The sequence below is a fragment of the Brachycentrus maculatus genome, unplaced genomic scaffold (genome assembly GCF_059751285.1).
Source record: "Brachycentrus maculatus isolate JH-2025_06_01 unplaced genomic scaffold, ASM5975128v1 h1tg000374l, whole genome shotgun sequence".
Taxonomy (NCBI): domain Eukaryota; kingdom Metazoa; phylum Arthropoda; class Insecta; order Trichoptera; family Brachycentridae; genus Brachycentrus; species Brachycentrus maculatus.
This window is the reverse complement of record NW_028281123.1, coordinates 325006-339471: the sequence shown is the minus strand read 5'-3', so window position 1 is coordinate 339471 and position 14466 is coordinate 325006. Positions and strand designations below refer to the sequence as shown.

The 14466-nt window shown below is 32.2% G+C and overlaps 1 protein-coding gene across 1 annotated transcript; it reads right to left on the bottom strand.

Moving 5' to 3' along the window:
* Positions 1 to 3879: 3879 nt before the first annotated feature.
* Osi19 (DUF1676 domain-containing protein Osi19) lies at positions 3880 to 7661 on the bottom strand. The gene is made up of 3 exons (XM_088270214.1): positions 7395 to 7661; positions 5335 to 5754; positions 3880 to 4096 (listed from the first exon to the last, which is right to left on the bottom strand). The coding sequence occupies exons 1-3, from the start codon at positions 7602 to 7604 to the stop codon at positions 3965 to 3967; spliced, it is 762 nt and encodes a 253-aa protein (XP_088126340.1). The 5' UTR covers positions 7605 to 7661; the 3' UTR covers positions 3880 to 3964.
* Between the last annotated feature and the right edge of the window lie 6805 nt (positions 7662 to 14466).

The following is a 14466-nucleotide window of genomic DNA, read 5'->3' as shown; positions in this document are numbered from 1 at the left end:
TACCATTCTGGAAGTCCTGAGTTCGATTCTTAGGGGATCAAAATAAAAATGAATTAATTATTCTCTTAATCTGACAAGTAAATAAGGCTGCAGTCATCTCAGGATGTCTGAAAATTGTAAACGGAATAACCCCGATATCGCTCACTCCTTTCAACAACGTCATAAATAAAAAATCGACAATTTTCAGTTGTGCATGTTTTTGGAATGTCCAGAAAATGTACTATATCTCAGCAAAAGCGACTTATTTTTAACTTAATATTTACCCTCTATAGGGCAGAAAGTGTTGTTTTTGCATTTTGAAGAAAAGGTATTGCTTAATTATTTTTTGAATATTTAATTATTTTTCAAATGGAGAAAAAAACCTTCAGGTTTTACTTCAAAAGATCTGTTGCAGTGAAAAGTTCAATAAGTGGCTTGATATTTATTTTTAATACATTTTATTATATTCTTAAACTTTAAAAACGATCTCCTAAAAAATCAAGTTTTTTGATAAATGAAGTTGTTGAAAGGAGTGAGCGATATGAAGATCAGCAGCAAAATTAAAATAAATAAAACTTGTGTGCGACATATCATGACATATATGATTGAATGCAGAGCGGACACCGCAGTAACTGAAGGTTTGTTTTGTTTCTTCTAGCTAAAACCATATTTTATTTTAATCTGTGTTGGAAGCAGGAAGAATAAATTACTGTGGACCAATCAGGAACTTGTCAGCATTTGCTCATTGCTGGGAGGAAACCACGTTGCACTCCTCAGGAGAAGGCGGACTGTTGACTGTCATCAGCAGACCTTCCGTTCCACTAGAAGAAGGTTAGGGATTTTGTGTAGTAGCTTGGTTTATGGTACCAATGTCCTTGACCCCTTTATCATGTATGATACTACCTCTCGTGACAGTTCCTTATGAACTATCACGGATCTGATGTCAGATAGGTCCTTCCCAGGCTCCTGTAACACGCCTCCAGCTGTTGTCTTTGAAATCTGAAAAAGGGGCATAGCATCAAAAGGTGAGAAACATCTTGAGGTGTCTCATCATTTCACGTACAGCTTGCAACTTAAAGGAGCTTGAAACGATGCAGATAGTTCATGAACCCCCGTGACCTGTAAGGTCGACGGCAGGGCTAATCACATTTCCTTCATGTATTCAAGTGTCAAGATAGCATGGTTATAAACGATGCAGTGCCCTATGCACCGTGGGATACGGATAAGGGTTGGAAAGGAAATACATATCACAAGTATGATGGACCCACTTGATATATTGACATTCAATATGTTTGAAGGATGATATGTGTTACGTTTTATTGTTTATTACTTATTTATTACGAGTACTTATTTTATATAAATATTTATGGGAAAAATGTAGTTACCATGTAATATAAAAATGTAATTATATTACAATATCAGATATAATAATTGTGAAACTCATATAAGGAATACACGAATAAATAAATGATAAATAATTCATAAAAATTAAAATGTAACTTTGTTTTAATATCACTGTAAATATTTTATTTTAACTTAATTATAATGTCATAATATGATATAATATAATAAAATATTTATAGTGATTTTAAAATAAAGTTACATTTTAATTATAAAATGGAAAATCACAATGTTAGTGCTTCAAATATAAATAATTCATTCTAAAAATTTTTCCTTTCAACCGCTATATATTTATTTCTTACAATAATTAAAGAAAACACTTTGTTTTTTACCACTTGAGTTTTATTATAGACTACATGTTTCAGAAGTTAAACTTCCATCATTCAGGTCTGTATAGTTATTATACAGACCTGAATGATGGAAGTTTAACTTCTGAAACATGTAGTCTATAATAAAACTCAAGTGGTAAAAAACGAAGTGTTTTCTTTAATTATTGTAACATGTCTTACCACAAAGTTAATGCCGAAACAATAAATAAAATATTTATTTCTTCATATCATGTATATGTGAAGGGTGTGGCGATACAGTAAATTATTTCGAATCCTTCTTAGGTTCTCAACCAACTATCTAACCATCACGCAGCTTCCCCGTAGGAGTAGGCGGAGAGAATAGAACGCCACACCAACCTGTATTTGAACACAATCATCTCCTCTTCCACATCCATGCATCTCCTCATAAATACTCGCCGATTATTCCGACTCCTGACCTAACCGCTTTTTCAAGCATTTGAAATACTTGATCATACCAAGTTTTCCTCAGTTTTCTTCTTTTTCTAAAATTCTGAAATTTAATGATAGTTTTTCAACCCTGATTATTGTATTTGCTAATTATTTTATTATACTATCGACCGAGGTGAGTTTCATCTTCATTAAATCCAGATAATATTTTCGTTCACAATTTTAGTATTGTTAATCATATGAATGATACCAATAAATATTTTTTTAATAAACTGTCATGGAAAAAATAGATAATAAAAAAAAACAAAAAATCGATTAGCAAATCATCTTGCTTGTCAAATATAAACACGACTAGTTTAGAGATCATGAGTTGTTCTCAACACCCACCGGTTAAAAATACAAACATTTGTATTTTCATCCGTTGATGAGAACATATCGCTCACTCCTTTCAAGAACGTCATAAATCAAAATACTTGATTTTTCAGGAGAACGTTTTTAACGTTTAAAAATATAATACAATGTATTAAAAATAAATATCAAGCCACTTACTGAACTTTTAACTGTGCAACAGATCTTTTTAGGTAAAACCTGAAGATTTTTTCTCCATTCGAAAAATATTTAGTTTATTTAAAAAAATAATTAAACAATACCTTTTCCTCAAAATGCAAAAACAACACTTTCTACCCTGTAGCGGGTAAATATTAACTTAAAAATATGCCTCTTTTGCTGGGATATAGTATATTTTTTGGACATTCTGAAAATATGCACAACTGAAAATTGACGATTTTTGATTTATGACGTTCTTGAAAGGAGTGAGCGATATATACATAGTTCTTGAAACTAGTCTTGTTTATATTAAAATACTGAAAATGTGGTCTTATAAAAGTGTTTTATATATTTTGAATTTAAACTCTTATCATTCTAGGTTCACATGGCGTTATACCATTCAAAAAATATACAAAGTTAACGATGAATGGTAAGGAGATTGTTATTAATATAATATAACTTTATGCATTGGTAAATACCATATCGCTCACTCCTTTCAAGAACGTCATAAATCAAAAAACTTGATTTTTCAGGAGAACGTTTTTAAAGTTCAAAAATATAACACAATGTATTAAAAATAAATATCAAGCCACTTATTGAACTTTTTACTGTGCAACAGATCTTTCTAGGTAAAACCTGAAGGTATTTTCTCCATTCGAAAAATATTTAATATTTAAAAAAAAAATATTATTCATTACCTTTTCTTCAAAATGCAAAAACAACATTTTCTGCCCTGCAGCGGGTAAATATTAAGTTAAAAATATGGCTCTTTTTCTAGGATATAGTACATTTTCTAGGCATTCCGAAAACATGCACAACTAAAAATTGACGATTTTTGATTTATGACGTTCTTGAAAGGAGTGAGCGATATAACAAAGTCAATTTTAAAATACAAAATATAAGTTAAAAATATGTTTTTATAGGGAAATCAAATAATAAATTTTAAAATGTATATTTTTTCATTCTTCGTTTATTAAATAAATATTAAAAATACAATAAATTATTTTTTATACAACATCAATCGTCGAGAAGCTATTTTAAAACATATTCACGGTATATTACCCTGTTCTGTTTTTCAATCGCCTCATATGGTATACCATATCGTCCTAAACTCACGACTTGCTTTCATGACGTCCAAATTTTTTGGTGACCAGTACGTTGAAGAAGTCGGTGATCAATTTTGAATCTCCTACATCTTATTTGCGACTGAGATATGTTTGTTTTTCATTTTATTTTTATTGTCATTGGAAGTGTTTTTGCGTCGTGTGAGTGAGGTGTCGCTTTTTCATGGTGAATGGTCTTTAAGCATAGGCATTGTAAGCCAAGTTCTGGGCGCTGATGATGGGTTCATCCATGGATCTGGCTCTATAGTTGTTGGCCATGGCTTCCCATGGTCCATGGGAGATCTGAGGAGGAGCATGATCGGCAGCGAGCTGGAAAAAAAAAACAAAGTTATATTACAAACAATAAAATAAAACGATATTACGTAGGATACTTTGTCATCAATAAGTCGGAGTCTTGAAGCTTTCTGGAGTTGTTGTTTTACAGTCACACCGCTTCCCTAAAGGGGTAAGCAGAGAGAATCGAACGCCACACCACTCTGTATACTGCAAATATTCTTCGCTTCTTCTACATTTCATAGATCTCCTTATACAAACCCGCACCACACCAAAAAGTATTTTCTATGAAAGTAGACTGAATGCAGCAGTAAAGTAGTCGAAATGTATGTGTGGTAAAAACGATTTTAGATAAGATATTCGAGTGAATGAATAAAGAACAAATGCAAAGTTAAGAAAAGCATTATCGATAAAATTAAGAAAGGTGTGTTGAGATGATTTGGTCGTGTGAATCGAATGAGTGAAGAAAGGATAGTTAAACAAATTTATGAGGCGAATGTGATTGGTAATAGAAGCAGAGGATGACCGAAGAAAACATTGGCATTATCAAGTATTTCAAATACTGAAAGTGGTCAATTGAGTCAGAATAATTATCGGGTAAATATGAGTTGATACACGAATGTGGAAGACGCGAAAATTATATTTAAAGACAGATTATTGTGGCATTCTTTTCAGGGACCAGTCTCGGGAAATTTAAAATAAATATTAGAGTGTAAAATCACTGATACTTATTTTCACCCCGACCTGGGAATCGAACCCGGGACTTCCGGCGCGGTTGCTAAACACGCTAACCATTACACCACAGAGGCGGACATACTAAGTAAATACTTCCTAGTACTAAGTACACACTTAGTAAATACTTCTAAAATTTCTTAAAATATTGTGATAGGGTCTTTGAAAATGATGCGGAATGCATCGAAACACGTCGGCTGTCCAAACTTAAAACACAGTAAGGAACATTTTTTTGCATTTTTGGACTAAGAAGAATCTACTTAGTCCAAAAATGCAAAAAAAACGTACTACAAAAAAATGTCCCTTACTGTGTTTTGAGTTTGGACAGCCGACGTGTCACAATACGTTTTAAGAAATAGTAATATTTGCCAAGTAAAACTTAAATAAAAACTTTTTAAATTAATGTTTTACTTAGTAAATACTACTATTTCTTAAAATATACTGTGACACGTGTTTTGTGGGATAGATTTTACCACAAAGTGAATGCCGAATTAATTAATGAAATTAAACAGAAACGCCTAAAGGAATTGTTAAACATGTACCTTCTTGCACAGCTGGAAGACAGCGAGGGCCATAGAGATGACAAAAGAGAAGAAAGACAGCTGAAGGGCGTTCCAGGCCTTCAGTCCAAGAACTCCAAGGGCCAGAGGAACCAAGGTCATGACTTTGAGAAGAATGAACACCAGGATGGGCACGATGATCTTCTTCAGCTTGGACTTGCGAGGTTCGGCTCCTGAGCTCCTCTCTTCCTCTTCAGCGAACTTGACGTTGACGTTCAGCTCTTCGGTATCCAGGTTTCGGGGGCTGACGGTGACCTTGGCTCCGGCTACGGGGAGCTTGAAGGTCACGTCGTGGCTCTGCAGGTACTCCTGGACGACGTCGAAGAAGTCGCCTCCTTCTGAACGGGCTGTCAGTTCGTTGCCGCTGTAGCTGTTACGGACGACTTCCACAGATTCTGACACCTAAGAGGAATGACATAATATATCCATGATATAAGAAGGGTTAATTATCAGGTTTTAAGAGAAAAATAGCTCATTGATGTGTTGTCGTGGTAGTGATAATGTCAGGTGATGAAAGTTTCGATAAGTATTTTTATGACTCAAACATTGAATATCATAAAATAACTAGATACTTAGTTTTTCCAAGTTTATTTTATTTGACCAGTGACCGGGTTTCACTGGTCAAATAAAATAAATGTGGAAAAAACTATAAAGTTGTAATTTTATTCTATAAAATGCAGTTTCACCAAGAAATCTAGTACAAAACTTAAATCAAATCAAACATTGAAGTTTTTAAAATAATATGAACACACAAAAGAGAAATCTAAAATATGCATTAGTTAATTGTTGTTATTCAGATAAACCCGTACAATATATTATTTAAAAAATCACAATATTAAAATACTAGTCTTTTGTTAAATTATAATGTATTTTCGGCAACAACCTGTTGCCCTCTTCAGGGTTTTTTGAATGACGACAATTTAAGAATGTCTGAATTAAATTAATTTTTATTTGTGCATAATTACAATAGTTTTAAAAGGATCAAAACTAATTTGTGAATGTGTAATATATATGTTTAAATCAAACTTAATTTGTTTAAGATATATGTAAACTAATGTGCGGATAAGGGTTAGAAGCCAAGTGAGTCTTAATCACACCTAATGGTAAAAAATTACTTATATTTATATTAACCCCACTGGATATCGAACCCGGGATCTCCAGCACGGTAGCCAAATTTGCACTACACGCTACGAAGGTTAAAAGTAAAAAAGGATATTTTTTTTTTAAATACGGAACTAATTAACAATAAGACGAAGAGGTAAATTGAGAATTAGGCATGATGAAATGTAGAGAAAACAATCGTACATCGGATGCGGTATTCCTGCGGAGCAAGCTTGTTAGGATGACAGGGATAAAGAAAGATGAATGGCCCGAGGGAGAAACCTTGTCAGGGTAGACTTCAGTTAGCCAAATAACTAGGTGTAGAATTTGGGATAATTTAAATACCGCCATTTTCGTCAAATACTATTGTACCAAAGGCTCTTGTTGAATATATTGTTTTAATGTGCTTTAGAATTAACTCAGCAATGTAAAATAAATTCAGAAGAAACAAAATAATTTTAAAAAAAAATGTATAAAAGAAGGTATTTAATAATAATTTTGGATAATTTATGCAACTCCATATTCGTAAAATACTATTGTACCATAAGGGTCTTTGCTGTCTATATTATTTTATTATGTGTTAATGAATTGATTTAGCAATATAAAATAAATTTAGAGGATATAAAATAATTTTTTAAAATATGTGTAAAAATAGTGTATGAATTTAATAATATTTTTAGATAATTTAAATAGCTCTATTTTCGTAAAATGCTACTGTAACTCAAGGTCGTTTGTTGTGTATAATATTTTTATATCTGTTTTGAAATAAAATAAATTAATGGAATACAAAATAATTGAAAAAAATATGTGTACTTAATAATATTTTTTTATAATTTATAAAACGTCATTTTCATAAAATACTAAACGTAAAGTACCATAAAGGGCGCTGATAATTTAAATATATGTTTTGGATTGCATTCTGCATTGTACTCCTAAATCACCTGGTAGGAATCCTTCTTGAAGATGGTGTCCAGGAGAGATAGGACCTTGAACTTCATGCAGGCGATGGCGTCATTCCCTCCAGAGCATCCCGACCTCATTTCCTCCACCATGCCATCCATGGGGGTCCCCTTCCAGAAGGCTGGCTTGGCAGGCTGTGCGGCTACTCCCATCAGAGCCAGGCCCAAAAAACACAACACTTTTCCGTTCATGGTGCTTTTGATTATGCCAAACAAGTGACTTGTTGCTGCAATGAAGGATGGATCGCTACTGATGACTTCGAGGAGTGGGCGAGGTTATTTATACCCCCATTTGATCGCCGGTTCAAAAGTGAATCCTGAATCAACACATCGGTTTACACTTCACCGTTTGGATCAGCTATCGAAGGAAAGCGATTTTCAAGTCTTCGCAACCAAAGGACATAAGTGTCACCATAACTCATCCAATTTTCTCTTTCTGCTTTTGTAATTGTCAAGTACCTTGTCGGTTGAACTGCACATCCTATTTTGATTTGCTGTTCTATTTTTTGTCCTTTTCTTTCTTGCTTTATGATTGATAAGGATGTGTGTGACGGGTATATCGAGTGTAGTGTCTGAATTGCTATGCAGTGCGGTGAACGCGAGAGCTTCTCGCTTTGAATTTAAACGATTTCGAAGTATTGGCGATTCCTTCAACTTGAACTCTCGCGTTGACTTTAACATTGATTTCTTCAATTAAATTACAATATTATTTCGATTTGTTTTGAGGGTGTTACGCGTCGTTCTGCTGTAATACCAAGAATTGCTGGTAATACCATTAACAGTGAGATAATAGCCATCAAAACATAGAAACACACCAAGCAAAACTTACCTCATTTGATTAAAAAAAAAAGAATTGATTGCACTAGTAATTTTTTTGTTGTGTTTCAGTTCTTATGCTTAGATTCTGATTCTAGACGTCAAAAAACATTTTAATTTCCATTTTTAGCATCTAAAGTTTGCTTTTGTCTGATTTACGTCGATAAGTAAGTTATCAGAAAACTTCTTCAAACCCTTATCCGCACCCCGATGGTGCATAGGGCACTGCATCATATAAACGCAGTATTATCTTGATCGTTCACACATGAAGGAAAGGTGATCATGCCCTCCACATCAGGTACCAGTCCAGGGTAATATTGAATAAATATTAGAGTGAAAAAATCATATATTTATTTGATCCCTCCGAGGAATCGAACCCGGGACCTCCAGAACGGTAGCCGAGCGTGCTGACCATTACACTTTGGGGGCGGACAACTCATATATCAGAAAACTACTTGAGCTATTAATTTTTCTTGATTTTTTGTTATTTTACGTTTATTACAAGTCTTGAGTTAATGATTTTGATGTTCGACAAAAACTTTGATAACCATAATTTACAAAAAATATTTGTACAAAAACTGATTTTTCTTGAAAATCCAAAATATCGCTCTAGTTTTTAAAAAAGCAAACTTTGATCAGAGAATTAGTTTTTATTTTATTTGTAGCATATGTAGGTTTAACCAAAATATCACATGCAGAAGTCAAACCCAAAAATCGTGTTGACCGGTGTTATTATTCAATAAAGTTGTCCTTTTGTTGAATGTGGTCTTATACAAGTGTTTTATTTTTAATTTTACTAATTAATTCAGCAATTTTTTGTGGTAATATCTTTTATTTGTTTAATAAATAGAGTCCAAGTTACACAACATAATATAAGTTATTTTTATCTTCATCAGAACCCAATTGTTGGGGCATTTATTTTTATATTAGTATTTACCAAATAAAAGTAAAATGTATTAATATTACCAAAAAGTTACACTTGGATCAATTAATGAAATAAGTTAATTTATTCGTTGAATCGGTGGTCAGGAGTCATAATCGGAGGAGGAATAATTGGCGGGTATATATATATTTAACGTGGTAATATTTTTCTTTGTAAATTGGGTGTAAATAATATGTAAAGTGGGTGTATAATGATAAAATAAACAATGTGTTGCTTTGTAATTAAAGTATATAATTAAAGTTTATTCTTAATTAATCTTTACAATATTTTTTCTATCTATCTATCTGATTCTGACAGTTCAGAATATTTTTTTTTTTTATCGGATGTCTTTTGTTTTATTCTGTGCGACGCATGCGACATCTGGTGGTAGAACTGTTTTATGTAGGTACTATTTGTAAGTGCTTAATAAAATGTATAGGTAGGTATTTTATTACATATATATACAGATGCAGATGATTCTTAAATACAGTTTGGTGTGGCGTTCCATTTTCTCTGCCTTCCACTGCGAGGAAGTGGCGTCATGTTTAACAAATTAGTTTTAATCAAAAAACCTTTAAAAAATATATATAAATTCATTTCAGCGTTTTTATTTTAGTTTAGTATGTCACTCGATTTTGATTGATGTCAATTCGATACGAAATTCTCGGCCAATAAGAATTCCTCGTATACAATGCAGTACTTCACTATTTTCACCGCAACCGCTAGGTGCCATGTAAGGAAAGGCAGGCGTCGATGAAATTCGCTTTTCATTTTTCATCCGCTTCGAATCCGTTACCATTATTTCCGTTTCATCGCAAAGAATGCCCCATGGATGCTTTTAATATGTATGTATGTAGCATTTACACACAAACACACACACACACACACACATATATATATATATGTATATATATATATATATATATATATATATATATATATATATATATATATATATATATATATCGGTAGTGTAATGGCAAAGGGTCTAAAATGTCTAAAATAGTGTGTTCCATAATCTGGCAAAAGGATATAGCTGTAGTTGCAATACTTATTTAGTTAATTAAAATGTGTACATATATTCATATATAAAACAAATGAGTTATTTAATTTCACAAGTTTGTTTTTGATCTTCTTTAAAATTTGGTCTGAGACAGATACACCATACCCCTTATTTTACAAATTCGTAAATAAAAACTATTTAATCCTTTTGAATTTAAAATTATTTTATTTTTTTATTAATTTCATTAATTGATTTGCCAGTTGCTTGTGGTAATATCCGTTTACTGTTTATTTAATTTTCACTTATTAAATACAACTATTTCTTATTATCTGTTGTAACATGTGTTTCGATGCATTCTAGATCATTTTCAAACACCGTATAATGATGCGGAATGCATAAAAAACGTGGCACAATAGATTTGAAGAATTAGGGTATTATTAACAAATAAAACTAAAAATAAAAATGTTTTTATTTTTTATTTTATATTTTAATTTGTGTTGGGAACAACAGGGATAATAAAGTGTGGGGACAATCAGGATATTCTCAGCATTTGCTCATTGCTGGGAGGAAACCACTTAAAACCCCTCAGAAGCCGGACTGCTGACTGTCGTCAACAAGCCTTCCATTCCACTAGAAAAGGGTTCGGCAGTTTGTGTCCTAGCTTGGTTTATGGTACCAATGTCCTTCACTATTTTTATCATGTATGATACCACCTCTCGTGAGTTCCTTATGAACTATCACGGATCCGATGTCGGATAGGTCCTCACCCAGGCTCCTGCAACGCGCCTCCAGCTGTTGTCTTTAAAAACTAAAAAAATAGATGGATTTTAGCATAAAGTGACTGCTGAATCCATTATTGAAATAAAAAATTTACTTTTCTTTGTACCTAGCAAAAATTATATTTAAAAAATTTAGAAAAATAAACATTCAGAAAAATAAACTTTATCTAGTGTTTTGGCATTGACTTTAAGGAGTGACTTATTTAATTGAACATTTGTTTTTATAAGACCGGTTTTGAGTAAACACGACTAGTTTCGAGAACTAAAGACTTAATGTGCAAAGGCAAATAGCCGCAAGTTAAAAATAGTTGTTTTGAGATAAACGCGTTTATAGTAAACTTAAAATGATGCTTTTTGCCAAAATATGTATCAATTTAATACAATTTTGCGGCTACTTGGATAATGAATATCTCAGTTGAGGAAAGAAATATAGCGAAATCTGTGATTGTACATGATAGAGGCCAGTTATAAGAATGCTTTGAGCCGTGTTACGCTAAAAAGCCGCAACTTGAGTTACTGCTAGTTGCCTTTACACATTACAGATATTCTCATCGACGTTTATACTTTATGATTGTTAATGAGAACTTCAGTATTGTTGTAGAAGTTTTATTGTATCCATATGATGTAAATGAAAAATTTCAGTAAGTTTTACTTTCAAATTTTCAAGTCTAGATATCAGTAGCACTATTGATGACACGCCATATTCATGAATAAGAACTATGTCAGACATATTAATACATATCCTTGATTCGATCTATTGAACGCGGTAGGTACAATTATAATGAAAATTAAAACACGCTTTAGTGCGTCGAGTTCCGTTATGCAGCGATACTAGAAAGCTAGCGAAATCCTTTCCTAAACTTTTTAATTTCATGAGATCCGGATAACTCGGAACTAAATAGAAATATTATTTTATCACATATGAAGAAGAAAATGTAAGTCTGGGCATTTACGGGGCTTACGACCGCTATAGGTTGGTTTAAGTGATCACTTTACACATGTGTAATATTCATCAATTCTATCCATGATTGAAAACCACACTACTCAAACTCTTTTAAAGTTCTATATATATGATCTAATTTCGAAACATTGTGCTTGTTCTATCAGATGAATGTGCGGCAAAACGTTGTGTGATAGATATTCGAATGGTGATATAAGGAAAGAATGCAAGCCTAAGATAAGCATTCCAGATAAAATTATGAAAGGTGTGTTGAGATGGTTTTGGCCATGTGAATCGAAGGAGTGAAGAAAGGATTGTAAAAAAATTTATGAGACAAATGTGGTTGATAATAGAAGCAGAGTAAAGACCGAGGAAAACTTGGCATGATTAAGCATTTCAAATACATGAAAATGGCTAGGTCTGGAGTCGGAATGATCGGCGTGTATGTATGAGAAGATGTATGAATGTTGAAGAGGTGAAGATTGTGCGCAAAGACAGATTGGTATGGCATTCTATTCTCTCTGCCTACCCTTGTGGGAAGCGGCATTATGGTTAGTACGACATACATCTTTAATGTCACCTCATTTCATTTTTAACAAAACTGAAGCTATTTTAACATTTTTGACATTTCAACACAGTTGATGAAGAATATAGAAATCTGGGTAAATATCTTTGAATACAGGACAAATCGCTCACTCCTTTCAACAACGTCATATATCAAAAATCGTCAATTATCAGTTGTGCATGTTTTTGGAATGCCCAGAAAATGTACTATATCCCAGCAAAAGCGGCATATTTTTAATTTAATATTTACCCGGTACAGGGCAGAAAATGTTGTTTTTGAATAAAAAAAAAAGGGGTATTGTTTTTATTTTTTGTTTAAATATCCTAAATATTTTTCAAATGGAGAAAAAACTATATTTTTCAAATGAATAAAAAGTTCAATAAGTGGCTTGATATTTATTTTTTAATACATTTTATTGTATTCTTAAACTTAAAAACGTTCTGCTGAAAATTAAGTTTTTTGATTTATGACGTTCTTGAAAGGAGTGAGCGATATATCAAAAATCGTCAATTTTCAGTTGAGCATATTTTCCGAATACACAGAAAATGTACTGTATCCCAGTAAATGCGGTATATTTTTAACCTACCTTTTAATATTTACCTGCTACAGGGCAGAAAGTGTTTTTGCATTTTGAAAAAAAGGTATTGTTAAATTTTTTTTTTGAATATACTCAATATTTTTCAAATGGAGAAAATAGATTCAGGGTTTACCTAAAAAGATCTGTAGCATAGTAAAAAGTTCAATAAGTAGCTTCATATTTATTTTTAATACATTTTATTATATTCTTAAACTTAAAATATTGAAGAAGAATATGGAAGTCTGGGCATTTACGGGGCTGACGACCGTCATAGACTGGTTTACGTGATCACTTTACACACGTGTAGCATCCACCAATTCTACCCATTATTGACAACCACACCACTCAAATTCTTGGAAGCTCTATATATATGAATCAATTTTGCGAGATGTCAAAAAATAAAATGAAAATGACTCCTATTATTGGAGATAATCCAGATTTGTGACCAAGTATTTGGACACACTCAAAATGTTGTAAATATATAAAAGTATTGTTATATTTTTCTTACTATTGTTAAATTTTATGGTTAGCTTATTTTTTTACATTTTGATTGCATCTGTTTTGTTTTTTTGATCGGGATAACTATAAATTATATAAACTCTTTAGATAATTAATAAAATAACCAAAAAATTTTGTGTTTTTGTTTGGTTAAGGAGTAAAATAAATTTGTGAGTTTGAATTTTGTATTGACATACAGTATCGAACAGATTAGTTGAAACAAAACTTTTTTTTCGTGTTTTCAACACCCTCTAAAAAAATGTTTTGGGGGTGTTTCTCGTATTATGGACCAGGGCTGCTTCTTTCAGTGACTGAGATGATGAATAGCGAGTAGTATCACCTAATTCTACTGGAAAAGATACTACCAGAGATACAAAAACGAAGGTCAAATGGTAATGGAATATTTTAGCGGGATTTAACCCCCTGCCACAAATCCAAAAAAAATGATGAAAATTTTCACACAAAAACAATGAACTGCGTTGGACTGCTCAAGAATTTCACCAGACATAAACCTAATTGAAAATGTATCGGCAATCTGTAAAAATCGGCTCTCCAAAATTGATTGTAATCAATTTTGGAAACGCTCATTTTGTCCATAATTCAGGTATGGTTTTGAGACGAAAAACTGGCATCCACGTGCCAAAACCTTATATAATAGATGCCAAGAAGAGTAAAATCTTTGATTGAGCCCAAATGAGATCATATTAAATATTATTTAGTGATATAACTAATAAACAAAACATTTTACAAAACTTTTTACGAAAACACAACAAAAAAGTTCAATTAATCTGTTCGATACTGTATACGATACGTAGAGACAGACGGTATAACGTTTGAAATATTTTGTAAGGGAGTCAGAAAAAAACAGAGTAATGATTCATTTTTTTATTTATTTCATTAAATAATTAATAAATAGTCGTCAATAAATTAAATTCATTCATCCTCATAAGTATC

Bases quoted from the DNA above. Each gene is read 5' to 3' on its own strand.
- Osi19 (XM_088270214.1), bottom strand. From the start codon at position 7,604: ATGAACGGAAAAGTGTTGTGTTTTTTGGGCCTGGCTCTGATGGGAGTA. The intron at 5,755-7,394 runs GTGATTTAGGAG...CATTCCTCTTAG, and splicing joins TCAAGAAGGATTCCTACCAG to GTGTCAGAATCTGTGGAAGT. The intron at 4,097-5,334 runs GTACATGTTTAA...TTTTTTTTCCAG, and splicing joins TCTTCCAGCTGTGCAAGAAG to CTCGCTGCCGATCATGCTCC.